This window comes from Diorhabda sublineata, chromosome X, assembly GCF_026230105.1.
Source record: "Diorhabda sublineata isolate icDioSubl1.1 chromosome X, icDioSubl1.1, whole genome shotgun sequence".
NCBI lineage: Eukaryota > Metazoa > Arthropoda > Insecta > Coleoptera > Chrysomelidae > Diorhabda > Diorhabda sublineata.
In genome coordinates, this window is record NC_079485.1 from 28,366,464 (window position 1) to 28,385,853 (window position 19,390).

At 32.1% G+C, this 19,390-nt stretch overlaps 1 protein-coding gene across 5 annotated transcripts in view; it reads right to left on the reverse strand.

Annotated features, from left to right (window-relative positions):
- Positions 1-1,414: 1,414 nt before the first annotated feature.
- Positions 1,415-19,390, reverse strand: part of LOC130451280 (plasma membrane calcium-transporting ATPase 2) — a 161,460-nt gene continuing 143,484 nt past the window's right edge. For all 5 annotated transcript variants that reach the window (XM_056790211.1, XM_056790213.1, XM_056790209.1 and 2 more), the window contains one exon: positions 1,415-6,446. In XM_056790211.1, coding sequence (XP_056646189.1) covers positions 6,225-6,446 — 222 coding nt within the window. In that variant the 3' untranslated portion in view covers positions 1,415-6,224. The remainder of the gene's footprint in view (positions 6,447-19,390) is intronic.

Here is a 19,390-nt window from a genome sequence, read left to right on the forward strand (position 1 = left end):
AGAATATTGTAGTATGTAGACTATAGAAGAAATGAGAAAGAAGAAATATATTTTATTTAGATGAGACATGAACCATGGATCAATTATTATCATACACCAAATAAATTTTGGGCAAAATGAAACTTTTATATGTCGAATACATGCTTTTTTGAATAATTTATCTATTGGATTGAGTCCGCCAACAGAAAAGGAGCGCTGATTGATAATAGTACACATCGCCAACTAAAAAGGTTTTGTTTAAGGTGGTTTAGTGACTTTTGAATCTACTCGTACGAGTGAATGATTCGAACGAATGATAGATCGTCTTCCTGAGAAATGTTTAATAGTAATGGATAATGAGAGTTATTTCTAGAGACTTCTAAAAAACCTTCCTTCATAAAGAGAAAATAAAAAAATAGGAAATTGGTGACATTGCAGAAAATTGTGGAATGACGGTGGTTAGATTCACCATATCATTGCGAAATAAATATGATTGAACTGGTGTGGGCACAGATAAAAGAAGTTTCAGGAAAAAATAAGTCTTTTAAAAGAAGTAATGTTGTTGGAGGCTGGAAAGTATATATTTGCCTTATTTTTCACCCCTGAATGCATTAAAATACAAAAAACCAGGTGGTTCTATTAAAAAAAAATAAAGAAATTTGATATTTATGAAGTTAAAGTTTGAACACTTTTTATATACACACTGTATGAAATGAAAAATTTTTCAACATAGATTCAAACACGTCTGACCTTGCTAAAAGCAACCGAATAGAAACCATTTTCATATCTTTAAGGGTATCCATGTAAAAAAATAATTTATAAGGATCTGCAACGGTCAAATTTTTTACAAAAAAATGAATAACTCAAAAAGTATGCATTTTTCGAAAAGAGTTTTTACATAAAAGTATACTAAAATTTTACGTAGATTTTAAAAATCTATTAATATACTGGGTGTTGCATTTAAAATAACAAAGTTACGGCCATTTTTGAAAATATTTTTGTTAAAAGATCGCATCCGAAAATTGAAACGTAGAAATTTTTATTATTTTACTAAAAGTATTTTGCCAAATACAGATAATTTTAACTCGTCATGGGACACCCTGCATAACCAGTAGTAACATACCTTGTGGAAAAATAGAACATTTTAGAAAAAATTGCACTTTTTTACCTTCAGCTTATTGGAAGTTATGAAAATTTTAATTAGTTTAATATATAAGTGTACACACGATGTATTCATTATATTTATATAAAAATATTATTTCATAGTAGAATAATAGGTGGAAAAATATTTTAACTGTCTACTAAACGGAGTGATACACCTATATATTAAGAACGCTCTATTATTTTAATACTCTATCATTCATAAAAATAGACTATAGTTTATTTTTGTATTTTTAAGATAAAGGAATGGTAAATAAAACACAAATTAATTATATATGCGTGATTATATTTTAAAATTCATGTTTAATATGAAAATATTCGTAGCATTTATAATTTTCTTAAATTATATTACAAAGTTAAAGAAGTAGGTAACATTTACATGAAATCGAAAAATATTTGGTAACTAAAAATGTGATAAAAAAAGCCTTTCACAAAAATAAATGACAGAATGGAACAAAAACACCTTAACAATGGTATGTTATTCACCTCTCTTAAAATTTAAAGCTCAAAATACCTTTATTATATAAATAAAAGCACATCAGACATACAATAAAAGTTAGATTAGAATGGTCACGGATCAACCATATTCCATTCCACCCTCCCGCTGGTGGGCCAATAACACTAGAGCGTGAAAGGCGACTCTCTTTATTATATAAAATAACAACTATAACAAATTAACGATATAATATTGTACCATTACAAATAACAACATTAAACTGAAATGCCATGTCATAAGTTTGGCATAAGTAAATAGGAGTTTTTCTGTTTTTACTTAATTTTAAATTGTGACGTAGTACCGACCAAATGCCACTTCAAATCGACACTAAAGTTCTCTTTATACATTATATATATATATATATATATATATATATATATATATATATATATATGTATATACTATATATATACAGTTTTATATATATTTGTTTAATAACACCCCATTATGAAAAAATGGTAAGTCCACCAAGTTGGAAAATAAAATAGAACGTTCATTAACTACACTTGAAATGAAAATATGTAGGGTAAGATGAACCACAGATAAATAGATGAATTGTACAATTAGTAGAATTTTTTGAAGCAGATGTGTTTCACAACAAACTGTCCAAACGAATTTTCTGGATTTCGAAAAAATTATAAACAATAACTAATATTGTAATAGTGAATAAATTATATTGAACGAATTCGTTGAAATAAATATCATGTATATAGAAAGATATCAAGTTGAGGAAGTGAATAATAAATAAAAATAAATCATTTACGGAGTAAATTGAAAATTATTTGGACTTGGGTGCAGTGGTGTTAACACATATACTTCGGCGACCACAGTCGATATTGAGTGGTCACTATAGCAGACCGAATGTTTTGCGGGAACGGGTTGTCATCATAAGAATCTATGTTATATTCAATCTAATGCGAATGTGTGCTTTTCGCAACGTAGATTATTTTATATTTTACTACTAGAATTGTTCTAAATGAGTGCAACAAACTGTGATGCGTGAAATATAGATATTTTCAATATAGTTTGAAACATTTCAAAATGCTTATAACTGCTATATACATTTTTCATTTTCGACAAATAGTTCAAGTCGAAATGAGGTAGATTGTAACAATGTAAGATTTAAAAGACAACTATCTCTAGCGTTTTTACAGACAAATTTTTCTAAAATTAAGGAAATTTTTGTTGACTTCTAGATTATTTACTTCTAGAATTAGACACACAGAAATTCTAATTTATTAATGAGAACTGAACACTGATGAAATCAACACTATGTTTATCACATGTACCAAAGAAAGTGCAATCGAAGCTATATTAATTTAAGGACCGCAAGAAACGATTTCTATCGATCTAAAAGATATATAGTTGCGCAAAAACAGTCTCTTGCTTTTGTTTTTGTGTCAACTAGTTTTTATGAAGACTATCCTTATTTTAAGAAGAATACACCAGAACCTCACTATCATTTAACGCATTTTCGTTTGAATTTAGAACAATTCAGTTACTTATTTCCAAGTATTTTTCTTTGATGACAAGTTCCGTCAATTCGAAAATCCGATACGGAGTAGTGGGTAAAAATGTGTGCGTGAATGGGCCAGAAAAACAGGCCACTTCCAAGACACATACAAAAATACTGCTTAACATTACCTCGCGTAAAAATCAGAAGACAGATTTGGACGCGCTAGCAATACCACCAGAACATTCACCTTTAAACATATGTATAAATAGATGGAGTTACTAACGATGCCACCAATAATCGATCAATAAAAATACAGAGGTTACATTAAATATCGAAAGAAAAGGAAATAAGCATCCTGTCAATACTGCGTCTTATAGTGAATGAAAAAAAAAATGTTAAATGGAAAAATTACTAGAATTACAGACGACACAAATAGGAATGATTTCAAAATAGAGATCCATTACCTTAACCAATACTCTGACAAAATTTCAAACGATATAAGTGATAAATAACATTTTAATAAAACTGTACAAACAAACTCTAGACGCATATATTGACCCCCTCTTTGTCAGCAAATAACTTAATGAAAAAATGGTATTCAACTTTTACATTTTACAGATTTATCATTTGTGGTTCCGTAAGTACCCGGAGTGACCTTGAGAACCGGTACAACACTGGATTAGAAAATATACAATCTATATATTTCAAGACACAACTTCGTTTGTTATATTTTTTCAGTTATTGATTATTGGTCATCGTTATGTGGAACAAATTTTTATTTGAAAGGTATTGACCCAAGCTTATAACAATTTAACTGATTTCTATTAGAGGGGACTCTGCTCCTTCGTTTACAACAGTGAAATATTGGGTAGCTGAGTACAAATAAAACTATACGAGCTGGTACGATCAAATGTGACCGAACCAGAAATGGTGTAGAAAATCGGCATTGGAAGATTGTTGAGTGAACGTGCCTGATATAGGATGTAATTTCAAACAAGGACATCGCATATTATAAAAAAATGACACGAGAAACAGTTATTTCAATCTAGTGTTTAGCTAAATAAATAAAGCATATTTTTTGTGGTGTTCCATAACTACCGACAGGGGCCCATTAATTCACACCTAACCAAAAATAGAACAATCAGTCAGAACTAGTTCCAGATAGGGCGAATATCGTTTCATCTACATGCTATCTAATTGTGTGTAGAATTATTTTCCATGATTTTATTGAAGAGGAAAAATTATCAACGGTAACAGATTAGCAAAGAAATCAAGCAAAATGACCACATTTGTATCAGGAGAAAGTGCTGTTTCATCTAGACACTACACCAGTTCATAAATTGGCAACGGTTAAAATGGCTCAGTGGTAAAAGACTTTCCAAGTGATGTCGGCTATTTTGAGAAGCAATACAGTTCTTATGACAAAAAAGGCAGTAGAGCTTATTCAACAAATTGTATAGGAGATTATGATATCTTTGTTGAGTCGGATACTTGTGGCACCACCATAGTATTTATTGAATTATATATTGGATTAGGAATTGAAAGTTGACTGAATATGGAATGACCCCGAAAATAAATGATGTGTTTGGGGTTCCTAAGTACCATCGCCGCAACCATGAAGATTTGGACGCAACCTGTTGGTCTGGCACGCCATTATCACAGCTTATTATATACTATTTAATAATATTAATAGTATTTTACAGCTTTTAAGATGAAATACGTAGGTAAGTACAAAACAAATGCACAGTGCAGCACTAGCACTTAGCACCTAATGTGATAATACAAATACAAGTTCGTTACAATGTTTGTGATTTGGTAATGTATTACCACATTATTTCTACAATATTATTATAATACATCATTCTATGTATTGGTACAACATGCTATGTATAAGTTTAAAACGATTCATCCTCACTCTGGCCCTCGACATGCATATAAATATATTTTTTAATATATAAATAACAAATTTCAATCCAATCGTCGAGAGATAACGTCAAAATGGTCAAATTGTTATCACTTAAGCTAGCTATAAACATATTTCGTGTTAAAAAAAAGAGGATGAAATGTTTTAAATGAAAACACATGATGTACAATTTTTTTGTGTTGCCCTAACTTTCATCTATCTACGGTTTTATTTTATATTAGACCTAGGTAATAACATGATGTAGATGAGGAGAAGCAGTATTTGTCCTGATATATAAATTTAATTTAATAATAAATTATAAATGAAAATAAACTTCTCGCATACCGTTCCTCCTCAAATATTTGGCAAATAACATCTGATTTTGGATCTAGTGTTAAAAATTAGGCGAGCCGTCGTCCCCGATGGAAGGAAGCGGCTGGGGGGACGGCAGGTCACATATAATAATTTCATATAATATGTTTATATGTATAGGTCGAGACGAGAACAAGCGAATATACCCAATGGTTACCAGAGATAAAGAAGGCGAAAGGGAATGCTCGCTACTGCCCAATTGCATTGAACGTTCGCGTATTCTCGTCAGTAGTGAGACTTTTCTGGAATGAAAGGTCTCACAAATATAGGCACCTAAATTTAATCTATGAGTGAACTGTGGAACACTCATTTATTGCTAATCTTGTAGTCCATATCGACAGCGCGTCGTATCCTGCTTATCCTGGTTATCAATATAATATTTATATATATATTTTTATATCCAATAGTTCCAAGCGTATAACAAAAAACGATAAATATAATAAACGAAGTATAAACCACCGATCAACAAGTATATCAACAAATATCGGAGATTTAGTGACAGCTGCGATCCCGAGCGTTAACAACAGTAAGTAGTACTAATATCGCATTGACTACATTACCTACATATTTAATCTCTACCCGAGGCTGCTCTACGTAACGTTTATAAGTAGGTACTTTACCACGGTCTTATTATAATAACCACACAGATTAAAGTTTCTGTATCTTCTAATAAATCGAATTGCGACTGTGGCGGATATATGGATAAAATCAATAGGAATTTCGAGGATTAGGTTTGGGGAAGGCGAGAGGAAAACCAGCAGTAGAGCAGGACCGCTGCTGCCATCGCATAGAACGCACTGCTGTAATATTAACAGTATTAATAGTAAATGAAGGAGCAATAGGACGGGGATGGGGAGCTAAACGGCTGTTTCCGTGTGGCTGTGGGACGATAATCGCTCCACGTCTATTTCTGGTATCGTCAATTCGTCGGGGATGTTATCGGCGTATTCAATGGAAGAAGTTTGAGACAACCTCTTAGATAGAGTCGTCTGTTTGCGAAGTACCTCAGCTAAGGAAGTATTGCTGTGTTCTCCATATCGAGCATCTAGGCCCTGTCGGAAAGCATTAACTACTCGGATCTGAAATTAACAAGAAACACCAAAACAAAGAGAATTAAAAATAGGACATTCCCAGGATGTGACGAGCTGATAGCACATTCAATACTAAACAGTGCTATACTTTCTTCTAGCTCCAACACCGGTTCTCTGTGTGCACTCAATCGAACCATATAACATGCTACTCCATACATTCATATTAAATTTAACCAAATGAATCCAATTATTCAATATAAACATTATTATTATCATTATTATTATTATTATACTTCATATACTGGGTGTTTTATTACATATTTTCTCATTTTAAATTTTTAACGAAATTAATTATGGCCTCTTTTGAAACGTTTGTCTATTTCGAAAGAAATATTTTCATTGTTAATAACATGTGGAACCGACATTATTGGCAGCCCTATAATCACGCAACTGGAATATTTTTACGCGAGTGTCAATTTAAAAAAAGTGGAAATATTTTACAACCATCACGAATCTTGTTAAAAAATTTATTTATTTTATTTATTTTATTATTTTTTATTTATTTATTTTACGTAAGCGTACAGATAAAAGAGATTCACAGCAATCAAAATTAACAGTAAATCTAATTATTCTATTTCTAAATAAATGTTTTTTTTTATCTCGTACCATATTTCTAATACTGAATCAATCCTCTAACGATATTTTCTCCTTTGCATAAAATAATCATGAAATCATAGTTCCAAGAGCTACAATCCTTTTTTTAGTTCCTAATAGACTGCAAAGGTTTTTCTCTGCCGTTCTGCATGTAATCCTTTCATTATGAAATATGAACAACATAGAAATATGAATAATATAGACATAAATCCCATTACGATCCTTCTAAACGACCTGCAATTCCAATATTTCTTTTATATAGAACAACCTATTCACTTCCTCGACTAATAGACATCCGCTTTCCTCTTGAACCATAAGGAAACTTTCCTATCCCCCTCTTAAGCTGTTGGTAACGGTATACCAACAACTTCTCGAAACTTTCCTAGCCTTCCTCGACGACTCCCAATAGGGGATAATACAGCCAATGCTTCTGCCTACGCTTAATTTCAGCAAGCTACTTCTTTTTTACATTTAAATCCTAATTTCACACCAGATAGACGATTCGATTATAATCTCAAAACCCGCTCTGCAGAGGAAAATAGTCATCCCTAAAATAAAACTTCCCTTAACTGAGCCGATATTGACTGATTGATTCATATAAGGTTTTCCTGAAGGTAGATGGAGTTTAGGTCGCCTTCGATTACGTGTTTTTCTCAAAGCAGACTAACTGGGTTCAATAGAAGTTTAAATGATAGGAAATTGCGTCTCTACAGGAGCGTTTTCCAGATAAACTTCAAGGTACCAATAGAACAAGTGGATCGCGATGGAGGTATATCGATGTCCACATCCATGAAAATCAAACCCGTTGAAGTAAATGGAAGAAAACAGAATAAATGAGTTTAGAGCGATGCTATCTAGGAAGTTTCGAATATCAAATGGGTTTGTTTTATATGGATGCCCACTGCGTAGCCTACAAGGATACTTCCTTGTAATTGGTGCATATAAAGCCATCTCCCTCCATAGCAACTCGAATAGAACACGTTTGGTGTCTGTCGTTTTGTGCGTAATCTTTTCTAATTATCAAGTCCATCGCTAAATGCGTGCACCCGATTCGCGTATACGACAAAAAGCATTTTCCCTGAACAGATCAACAGCATATTAATGGGGTTTATTATCAAATATACACCTAGTTAGGAAGAGAAATTGATCCAGAATAATGGGGTTGGGATATACTGCAAACAATAACAACTTTCTTACCACCAGCACCCGATGATATACCGAGGAAAATCTTTTGTAATTGTACATAAGATTGTTGCGGCAAATGTGGATGCAAGATTAAGATGTTCAACAGTTTGTGGATATTGTCGTGGCCAGTCACGCTTAAACGCAAAGTCAACCAATGACGAAAATGATGAAGATATCGAGATTTAAATATAGGACGTTTTGTCTACATTAATTATCAATAAAATAGATATCGATTTATTTATATGTTGTATTATTCAAATAACAAATTATGTACTCTTAAATAAAAATGTCGTGGATTATGCCTACGGGGGAACCCTTTCAAAAAAACCTGCCTACCTCGAAAGAGGCAAGGAAAGGAATGCATTGTCATATAGTCTTTCTCAACGCTCTATTCCGAAAACGGGTAATTTTACAGCAAAATTGTAACATTTTTGTAGATAATTCCGGTCAAACAATTTTTATAATGACCTCTATTGACCTACAAGCAATAGATCGTGAGATATTTGTGAAAAACTGATTTTCGTAGCCTTTCGGCACGATATTAATGTCGATTTTTCAAATCTAACACGCTATAATAAAGAGGTATAAAAAATTCAGCTCACTAGGAGTTTTTCCACAAACAAAACCTAAACTATTAATGAACACATGCATACCGAGTAAAGTAATTCCGCGATTACAGGGCTTCTAATATTGTCCGCTTCCGGATTATGAGCAAGATATTTTTCAGATAAATAAATATCACTTATCAGTGCCAATGATGAAATTTTGTAAACACAAAGCAAGCTTATACTTAAATGCTGCTCTGAAAGTTTAAATCTTGCTTAATATGAAATAATATCTCCGAAAATTTTTTTCAGAACCAGAGGGCAATAAAATTGCATTTCAAACTAAAGGCACCAAAATAGATGGATTATTTAATAGATTAATACATATTTCAAAAGAAGACGCCTGATAAGATGTGCAGTGTTTTCAATTTCGTTAACAAATTTTGGAGAAATTGATTGCGACACCCATTAGTTATCTACAAATTACAATGTCTACTGTTTTCATAACAATATGCACATTCAAAATTTTATATTTCAATCTACGTTTTTTCAACTATATAACTTTTTACTCTAAAACTGATAACAACAGATAGTTGCAGCTTATTTACAGAAGAATATGTACAAAATATCTATTTTATATTTCATACCTAAGATTTTTTACAAATTGCATCACTGTATTCTTTTAACTTTGAATTTACATCTTATCTGTATCGTAATTTATCCTGTTTTAATTAAAAATGATAAAAAATAACAGCATATAAAATGATTTGTTCAAACATTCTTTTCTTCAAATACGCCCTATTATTAAACGGAATAATCAAAAAATTAAAACAAAAAATAATCAAGGAATTAAAATTCTATTTAAACCAAAATATAATTTAATTATGAATTTTATATAAAGATATTAAATTTTATAACAGGTTCGTTCCAACACATCAAAAAACCATCCTTGTTACGGTTCCGACTACCACGTTGGAACAAACCTAATGTTTTGATTGTTTTTTACTGAAAACTAACTTTGTTCTATTGTTCCGACGTCCAGCGGTCGCGGCCCGCCGTCGAGTATTTGTACAATGCTTTTTAATGGAAGTTGACGCGGCTCGTCTCGGAGACGCTACGTCCAGTCGTCGACGGACGCGTTTCGACTGCCCAAATACGAGTCGAGGCGCGTGATTCATTTCTCACTGATGAGCGCGCATTGATATACTGAGAGTAGTGTAGAAAATGTCCACAAAATTTCCGCATATTATTATGACGAATTATTAATAGATCAACCTACAGGAGCTGAGACAGGCAAAGATTCTTCTGGGAAACTTATTAAAACAATTAAAAATATTAACAGGAGTTCTATCGGGGCACTGTAGCCTCAACAAATACCGGAAGACGCTAGACCTAGCAGATGATGCGACGTGCAGATTTCGTTGCACAGAGGACGAAACCTCTATCCACATTCTCTCGAAGTGTGAACTCCAGAGCCCTACATCTGAGAGCGCTTGAAATTGAAGGCGAAGATTTCTGGAAATCAAAGTCATCCAACATTCTAGACCTTTTAAAACGAGAGGATCAATGGATCAACTATAAACACTGGGTTCTCCAGTATCGCAACAAGAACAATACACACAATAAATTCTTTGGGTCGCAGTGTATACCAGACTTCAAATCTATTATACATACTTATATATACAAGTACGCGAATTCCCATGTTAATTTGACCTTGAAAACAAGGACAAGGTTTTGATTAGTATTTTATAATATCCTTCTTGGCTCCCGGATTTATACAATTCATTGGTTTTCTCTAGTATGGACAGTAATAACCTTATATTATCCTCATGTTCTAAGAGAATCAATCCATTCTCGGATCTTTTTTACCAAATTAATTTCAATATTCAGATATAGATGTCACGTCACTGCCGGACATCGTGGCGTGTCGCAACGAAATCACGACTTAACGAGTAAGGAATATTTGAACTAACAGCAGTTTCGACCGCCAGAGATGGAGAAACTTCATTACACGATATTGTTGTTTATTATAAAAATTTTTTTTCGTAGTCCAATGAGTCCAATGAAAAAAGGCTGCAAGATGAAGGTCGATACAAACGCCCATCTTTAGTTACTGATGAACAGGTTCACCCAATACAGAGAATTTTGAGCAAAACCGCATGTTTACAACTAGTGCTGTTGCTATGAAATTGCCGCAAATTTTTTTATCACTAATTCATGAAGTTGTTAATGAAAAACGTTAGAGAGCATTTTGCTCATTGATTTTTTACAATGAGATCAGACAAACTATGGACGTGTTAACTGCGAGACCAATAAGAAATTGCGTTGCAGTAAAAACAAGTATTATCAAGTATTACTGTCAAAAGGTGTTGTTTTTCCCATACCCGACTTCACAATGAGAACGTAGCACTACAGGAATTTGGCAAGAACGTGTTTGATCATCCTCCGTACCCGTACTTCACTATTAGTGACTTCCATCTCTTTCTGCAGCTAAAATCTTGCCTTGCCATGGTTAACATGATGATGATGAGCTCGCAGAACATATTACCACATGGTTGAACACATAGACGACAACCTCCAAATATTCCAATTCTTGGTGGATATTTTCAAAATTCGTTTTCTTTAGCTCATTCAGTCAGCTTGATTTTTTAAGAAACGAGAGATATTTTAGACCAATGAGGAAAATCGAAGTCATAAATCCATTTCATCTAAATCATAGGAACATATAGTCACAAGAGGGCACATCTCAGCAATATTAATAATTCGGTAGCATATAACTTAGATTCTTAAGGCATCAATTATATTTCCATATAAAAAGTATTGAATGGGTTTCATATTGCTCCATAAAACAATATATTCTTTAAGAACGTATCAATTAACGAAATTCATAGATAAAGTTCACAATAGTTTTTACTTCTGGGTCTCACTCCACCACATTCTGCGAGACCTCAATTGGAACAGCTTTGATATTAGAGTGAAAATTATTTTGGACGATTCATTGGATAACGTCAGTCAGTCAGTAAAGAAATCTGCGTTAGAATATCATCATCCCAAAAGTGTACGGTCTTCTTTTGACGAATTACCTTCTTTTTCTTTTAGGATTTATAGTTTCCCCTTAGCTTTTCTTAATAAACGTTTTCTTTCCTCAATTTTTTTAGATTCCTTCCCTTTCACCTTGTCAAATTTTTTTTATTTGCTTCCAGTTATGTGGATAGTGCCTTATTTTTAGGAAATGGAGACAATTTTGAACAACTTTCAATAAATTTACATCTTGTATTGTCTTCTTCAATATTTGTTCTCCATAAAACCGTATTTTCTCTCAATCTCACTCTCAATTTTGAGTGAAGAAGCAAACATCAACTCCTCAAAAATATTTGTGCTCAACGAGCAAACGCCAATTATTCGAGAAGCATTAATAGCATTTGACGGAATTGCCGATTTGAGATATGCCTTTGAAAATTTACCAGTTACCTGGTAATAGGTCACAAATCTTCCACATCACACCTTATACGCGGAACTCGCGGAAAAGCAAGATAAAATAATACCATTTTCTTTTGCATATTCAAGTGAATTGTGACTGCTATGGCCATCAAGCAACAACAGCCATCATACGAAACTATTGGGTATGCCCTCATTATCATATTATGACAATAATTTTGTCATTGGTTGAAAGGAAGAAACGACGCGTTGAAAGGAAAAAACGACACAACCCCAATATTGATTGAACATAAAAATAACAAATATGAAATGAAGAATATATAGGGATGTTAAATACCAATTAATAATAGTCTTCAACAACTATAAGTATTCTGTCACTTAATTTTACATTAACTTTTTCATTTTCTTAATTGTACTTATTTTAAACTAGAAATACCTTTTTTCAAGGACATTTAGATCCAGATTGTTTTATTTAAGATGTTGAAATAACTATACTAACAGAAATTTGATCAGTGTGCTGTCATACGAGGTCTGGCTATTAAATAACGAGACTGCACGCCTAGAAGGCGCCCTAGACAGGTGGGGTAAAAAACGAGTGGTGCGTTGGGTATCTTGATATCTTGTCTATGCACGTCCCAAAACACGTTTCCGTCGCCATTTGTGCAGTAGCGGTTTGAAACGAACGTGTTTTTTTCTCAGGATCAACCTATCAATCTCGTTAAATTGGAAAAAACTCCGACTGGGTGCTATAAATTGTTGCAAGAGGTCTATGGGAACAATTCTTTACCTCGTGCGCGAGTGGTGTAAGCGCTTTAGTGAGGGCCGAGAGAGCACTGAAGATGACCAGTGCCCGTGTCGCCCTGTGACTGTTTCAATTTCGTAAACAGTGACCAAAATCAACCAAATTGTGCATGCAGATCATCGAATGAGCATCCGGATGATTGCCGAGGCTGTAAACGCCGATAAAGAAACGGTTAGAAAAATTTTACGCATGATAAAATTCTGTGCGAAGTTTGTGCCAAAAAATCTGACTCCTGTCCAAAAGCACTTGCGTCTGCTCAGATTTCCTTGAAAGGTTAGAAAAAGATCTGCTTTCAAAGGGACCCGATTTGAATCGATGGAAGCGGTAAAGCAAAAAACGGCAGAGCTCCTAAAGGCCCTCACCAAATAAGACTTCCAGCAGTGCTTCGATCAATGGAAAAAACGTATGGAAAGGTGTGTGGCGAGGGGAGGGGAGTATATTGAAGGGAATCATTCGAATGTGCAATCATTTTTATTTTTAATAGCCAGGGTGCCGTCACGTTTTTTTCTATAATCAAACGGATCTTACTTTTTGAACATACCTCGTAATTAATTATTTTGTCTGAAATAAACTTTTTAATCAGAGTAAGAGTTTGTATTTTAGTATCTTACTCTCAATCAAACAAGGAAGCAAAGTGAAGAAAAGAATATATTGAATCAAAATTTCATTTTTGTCTGTTATTACATAACTGCTTTGATCTTCGAAAAGAATGCAGTATAACATTTAGTAATAAATTCTTAGGATACTTGAACAGGTGGTATATATACAATACACTGAAGATTAGTACGAAATCTTTGAAGAAATTCAATATAATCTAAAATTTGGGGTAAACTCATGCATGCTTGGCATTCTTTTTCTTATTACATGCTATATAACACGATCTATGATAAAATAGAAGCCACCTGTATGGTTTAAAATAAAAATTCATTTGGTTATAACCTAGAAGAGTGTAGAAAATAGAATACAATAGTTTCGCTACTATGTGGAAGATGTTGTTGGTGCTAGGTGCTTATGGTGTAATGAATATCTGTTGGAAATATTTATTTTAATTCACTATTTTTGGAATAAAGAAACATTTTTTCAAACAAGGAGATTAGTATGCATTTCTTCATTCCCAAAACCTCTGGAATTACATATACATTAGACCGTAAGAATATTTTTGAAAGTATAATCAGAATGGAGATAAAATTTTAATCTGGGCTAAAGTGAAAAGTTATAAATTATAGAATAAATTGATTTTGGAAAAGATTTTGCGAAAATTACAGGACGATTTTCAGAATATCCATTACGTTACCGGTGGTAAGCATGGCTGCTTTTTTATAATATAAATTGATATGTATCTGAATTAGAATATGGTTATTTCCAAGTAGAAATCGAAAATTCCATAATTTCCGTAATAATCATTTTATTACATACTTTAGCCATTCATTGTATAATGAAATGTACTCAAGTTTTTATTAAGTTGGAATTTCTGGAACCGTTGGTAATATTCATACTGAACACACTGTTTACACCACCACTCACAATTAAACTGTCTGCCGCACGTTTCGATAACAAAGTTATCGTCTTCAGAAACTGAAGGTAAACAGTAAACACTCTCTGAAGACGATAACTTGGTTATCGAAACGCGCGGCAGACAGTGTAATTGTGAGTGGTGGTACGAACAGAGTGTTCACTACTAAAGTTTTTGTTAAATGTCTTCTGGTCGTTTCGTAACACTTGACATAATTGATTATATTTTCACGTTCAAATATAAAAAAATATATACGATGGTTGAGAAATATCCTTTCAATCTATATTTCTCTTGAAGACACCAGTCGGATTAAAAAATGTGAGATATACAGACGAAAAGACGAAGTTTCAACTACATGTGTGGAGAATAAATATTTTAATACACTTATTTATTACTGTAGTATGCAGCAAAAGTTTCCAAAAATTTTCAAAATACTACTGGTTTCAATAGACCCCCTGCTGATACACTTCTGCCATATTTTCACAACTCGTCAAACCATAACGAAGTTACGTAGATCCCTGTCGAGTCCACCGGCGGTTCACTTAGACCACATTGGGAATCACTAGTATACAGGATAATGAGGCTTTTACTATGCAAAAGAATAATACAGTACACATAACAAACTTGGGACTCAAGAACCTCAAAGTAGGCCCCTGCTACTGTCGTCGCATGCTCTAATATGCCTCCTCGTATTGTTTAGTATCTACCACATAGTGTTTCTTTAATCTTGTCGGAGAGATCAATATAACAGTGTGAAATGTTGTGAGCGACAGGACTACTACCAGCTACCACAGAGCCACCTATTGTTCTGCATACAAAAAATAAATAATCGCCATGATTAATACTCCAACTTATAAACGTGAGTAAAATTTATGAAATTCCATTTGACGTTCTGAATATCTAGCTTTTTTCTATTTTTTTTTGTGTATATTGATCTTTCAAGGAAGCTCATCTGGAATAGGGACTCAAAATTACTATTATTAAGAGAATGAAATACTTTTACAACTTTTTTAATGATGAAATAATCAAAAAACCGCAAAGAATTGATTTTTAGTAAGGGACTGCTTTGAGTCTATAAATTCAACTATAATTAATAAACTAGTAGAGATATATCGGATCAATGGCGATTTCTAACCTGAAATTTTGTCTTTAGTTATGCTAGTTAAATATAGGGTTATTGGACACGATTTTTTTAAAAAAATAATATCGATTATAGAAAAGAATAACCATAAAGCTGATTTTAATAAGGCAAATGACTTTCTTTATCAAAAGACGACAGTTACTTTAATAAAAGCGAAGCACTTTGGTAATAGCGCCTTGTGCGTGTGCGTACCTGTCAGATATGTCACAAATAACGTCGATTTTATTAAAATCACTATTTATACAAATGATAATTTATCTAAATCGCACTTATTGAATGATTATACTTTCTAAAATATTTAAAAAGTCTACTAAATTTTCTCCACGTGTTATAATCTTATCTATTGTTGAAAATCACCCTGTATTTTGTTATTTTATTTTAACATAGAACGATTAGATTAGAGATCTTAAAATAACTTCATATTTGACTGATGTTTTTCCATACAACCGTGGTTTAGAGAGATTAAACGAAAATTTTAGATATTTGAGAAAAAAATCAAGAACAATTTTAAATTGTAACAAATTTGTTAGATATTCTACTAGAGCTTCGAAGTTAATTTTTTTTTAAATAAATGTCAAACAAGTTGAAATTTCAAGAACCATTGGTGATATTCTTGATACCAATATAAGCACAATAACAATGTCTGGTCTTGCGAGCCTCGAATCCGGCTCGAAGGACCAGGTATAAGTGAGTGTAAGTATAGTTGTAGTAAACAGTTCCAACAGCCTACCAATCAATCAATCAACTTAGAAAAACATTTGTTGAAGAAAAATCTTGTACTAAACGTTGTTTTTCTGGCATTTATTTACCCGCTAATTATCACCTGCTAGTTTTTATCAGCATGTTTTTTATACTGTATGTGCTACAAAAACGATTAAACTTGAAACTAATACTAAGTACAATATTCATCAATTATTTTGTATTGTTCTTGATTTTAGAATAAACACAGGATGTTTCTAAATTCCATGAAAAAAATCCTGTCGTTTGTAATCTTTTATTCCAAATGACATAAATTTTCCGATTTTTTCCCTATAAATCCCTATTAATGTACATTTGATGGCAAGACAGGCCTATCAGAATGCCTATGTGCTTAACGGCCCACAATACTACTATGCATGTACGTTTAAAAGAAATTGTGTGGCCACAATAATAGATTATTATTTTCCTCATATAGAATTTTAAATCATACTGTATAATTTTGTACTTGATACGTAGATGATGATTTTTTCGCATGTTATTTAGAAAATCCTCGTAGAAATATCAAACATTTTGCCGGATTTTATGCAATTTTGTCTAAACTAACATAAAATATTTTAGTATCGTTTTCTTAAAATGCCAATTGTCTACAATAAGCACAAGCGAATTCTGACTCGAATTTCGCGAGAATGTCACATGCGTCCTACAAAATTTCTAGAAAATAACACACAACACTCGTATATGAGTTATATAAGAATAGTAATTAGTTTAAGCTCAAGCCGCGGGTGGCTCTTATTACTTTCAACTATATATATATATATATATATATATATATATATATATATATATATATATATATATATATATATATAGATCAGAAGTTATTTTAAGATAAAGAAAACTGGCACGATAGTAGAAGAGAACCGGTAGTCGGGCTAGAGATTTGTAACAAACATGCATTAATTTTTATATCCATATATACATGCCACACAACTAGCTGTGGGCGCATACGTACACGTGAAAGGAGACATTTGAGTTTGGCAGTTTTGCTGCCAGAGCAAAATGTATTTGTGTAGAGCCATCATGCCATGAAATCGAATTGATTGAGGCGTATCAAAGCTTTACATATATATGTATTAGAATGGGCTAAAAAAAGTTATTTTATTTTTTGATTGGTACGTTGAAAATTTTGTTCATGTTAACAAAAAAAATTCACAATATCACAATTACAAATAATTTCGCCAGTACATATTATAAAAAGAAATTAGAATCCCCACAAAAAAGTTTTTGGAAATTTTCAAATAAGCCGTTTTTTTAAGGGAAATTTGTTTTTGGATATACCTATCCTTCATAATATTTGAATAAATAAAATACATACTTTTGAAGGAGATTTTTCATTAAATGCATTCATTTAAAAGAAAAATGAAACTTAAGACTATATTCAGAAGGTCGCTAACACAAATCACCATATACAGGGTGTTTCTATATTCGACCGACAACGATCTACCACAGAGAGATCTCAATAAATGATTAATTTCGATATAGCAGTACGAACCCTTACGGGGCCTAGTTGCTGAGATATAGGGTGTTCAAAATTTTAAATAAAAAATGTGCTATAAATCAAGAACGCCTTTAAATTTTTTTTAAATTAGGTGACCAATATGCTCCTTAATGAAGTAATATTTTGACATAAACAAACTTTGGAAAAATTTAACGCGATGTCAGGGTTAGTTGCCACTTTTATCCCCTTATTCTTTACGCCACTGCAGCAAATTCTTTTTTTAATTTTGTTTCAAATTGCCTGATTATTTTTAGTTAAAAAACTACTTACCTTTTATGGAGCTAAAATGAACGTAAGTAATTTACAAATTAATTAATTATTCATTTAATTTCGAATAATGATTAAGCGTAAGTAGTCAAAACAAATAATGATTATTCATAATCTCAATTTCAAACAAAAGTGTAAATTTTCGGGAAATTTCATAAAAAAAATTTTTTTAAAGATAAAACATAAATTTTGAGGTCATGCAGAAAAAGTATGAATGCAAAGTTGCAAGTTGTAGAATTTTTTATTGCCAACAATTTGCTGTATAACTTTTCCCATAGTACTTGTAGTATTACAAAATTGCCCCTCTACCACTCTACCGACCTAAAATCGCCCGTAAACTAATATTTCTTTTTTGTTATATTCTCTTCCTTTCCCAATAAATTTCATCCTACCTTTATTTTTTTCTGTTTCTAACATTTTCTTTATTATTAGTTGGATACAACTAAAATGAATTTCATGATCAATAAATTATTGATTTTGTATAAAAGAATAGTGACCCTAAACCATAAATGTGTTCCCAATCTTTGTTAAATTTTCCGATCAAGTGGAAAAATTGAGGCTAATCCTAAAAAAGCCATTGATTATTTCTGAATTCAATGATGTCGAATAACTTCCAAATCAGTGAATTTAATAGAAAATAATAAGAACCCTTTCTTGTTATAAATAGAATTTTCTTCAAAAGTATGTATTTCATTTACTTAAATATTGTTTTTAATGATAGTCGCATAAAGTTAAAGAAAAAATAACAGTTCAAGATACGATTGCTTAGAAATTATTTAATTAAAACAAATTACAAAGAGCTTTTTGAAAATTATGTATTAGTATAATTATTTGTAAGTATTGCATTGTTTTGAAAAACCTGTCATAGCGACAGGTAACAATATGAGTATAAAGGACTCTTTCACAATAATTATTTTTTGTTATCATGAATAAAAATTCCTGAGTACCTTTCAAAACCGTTTTTTTTTGGCCAATCTAATAAGTATCTATAGTTTTTTGCAGTCTATGAAGCTGGTTGCTTCAAGTTGTTCTCAACAAATAGTAATAAATTTGTCCGAAACAATTATACAAATTTTCGAGAATGTTTGTGGCTTAATGAACAAATTTGAAATTCAAAAAGAATCCTAATAAAGTCCTCCTCGTTTTAGACGAAATGTACCGTATTGTTGCATAGAGTGATATTTATCTGA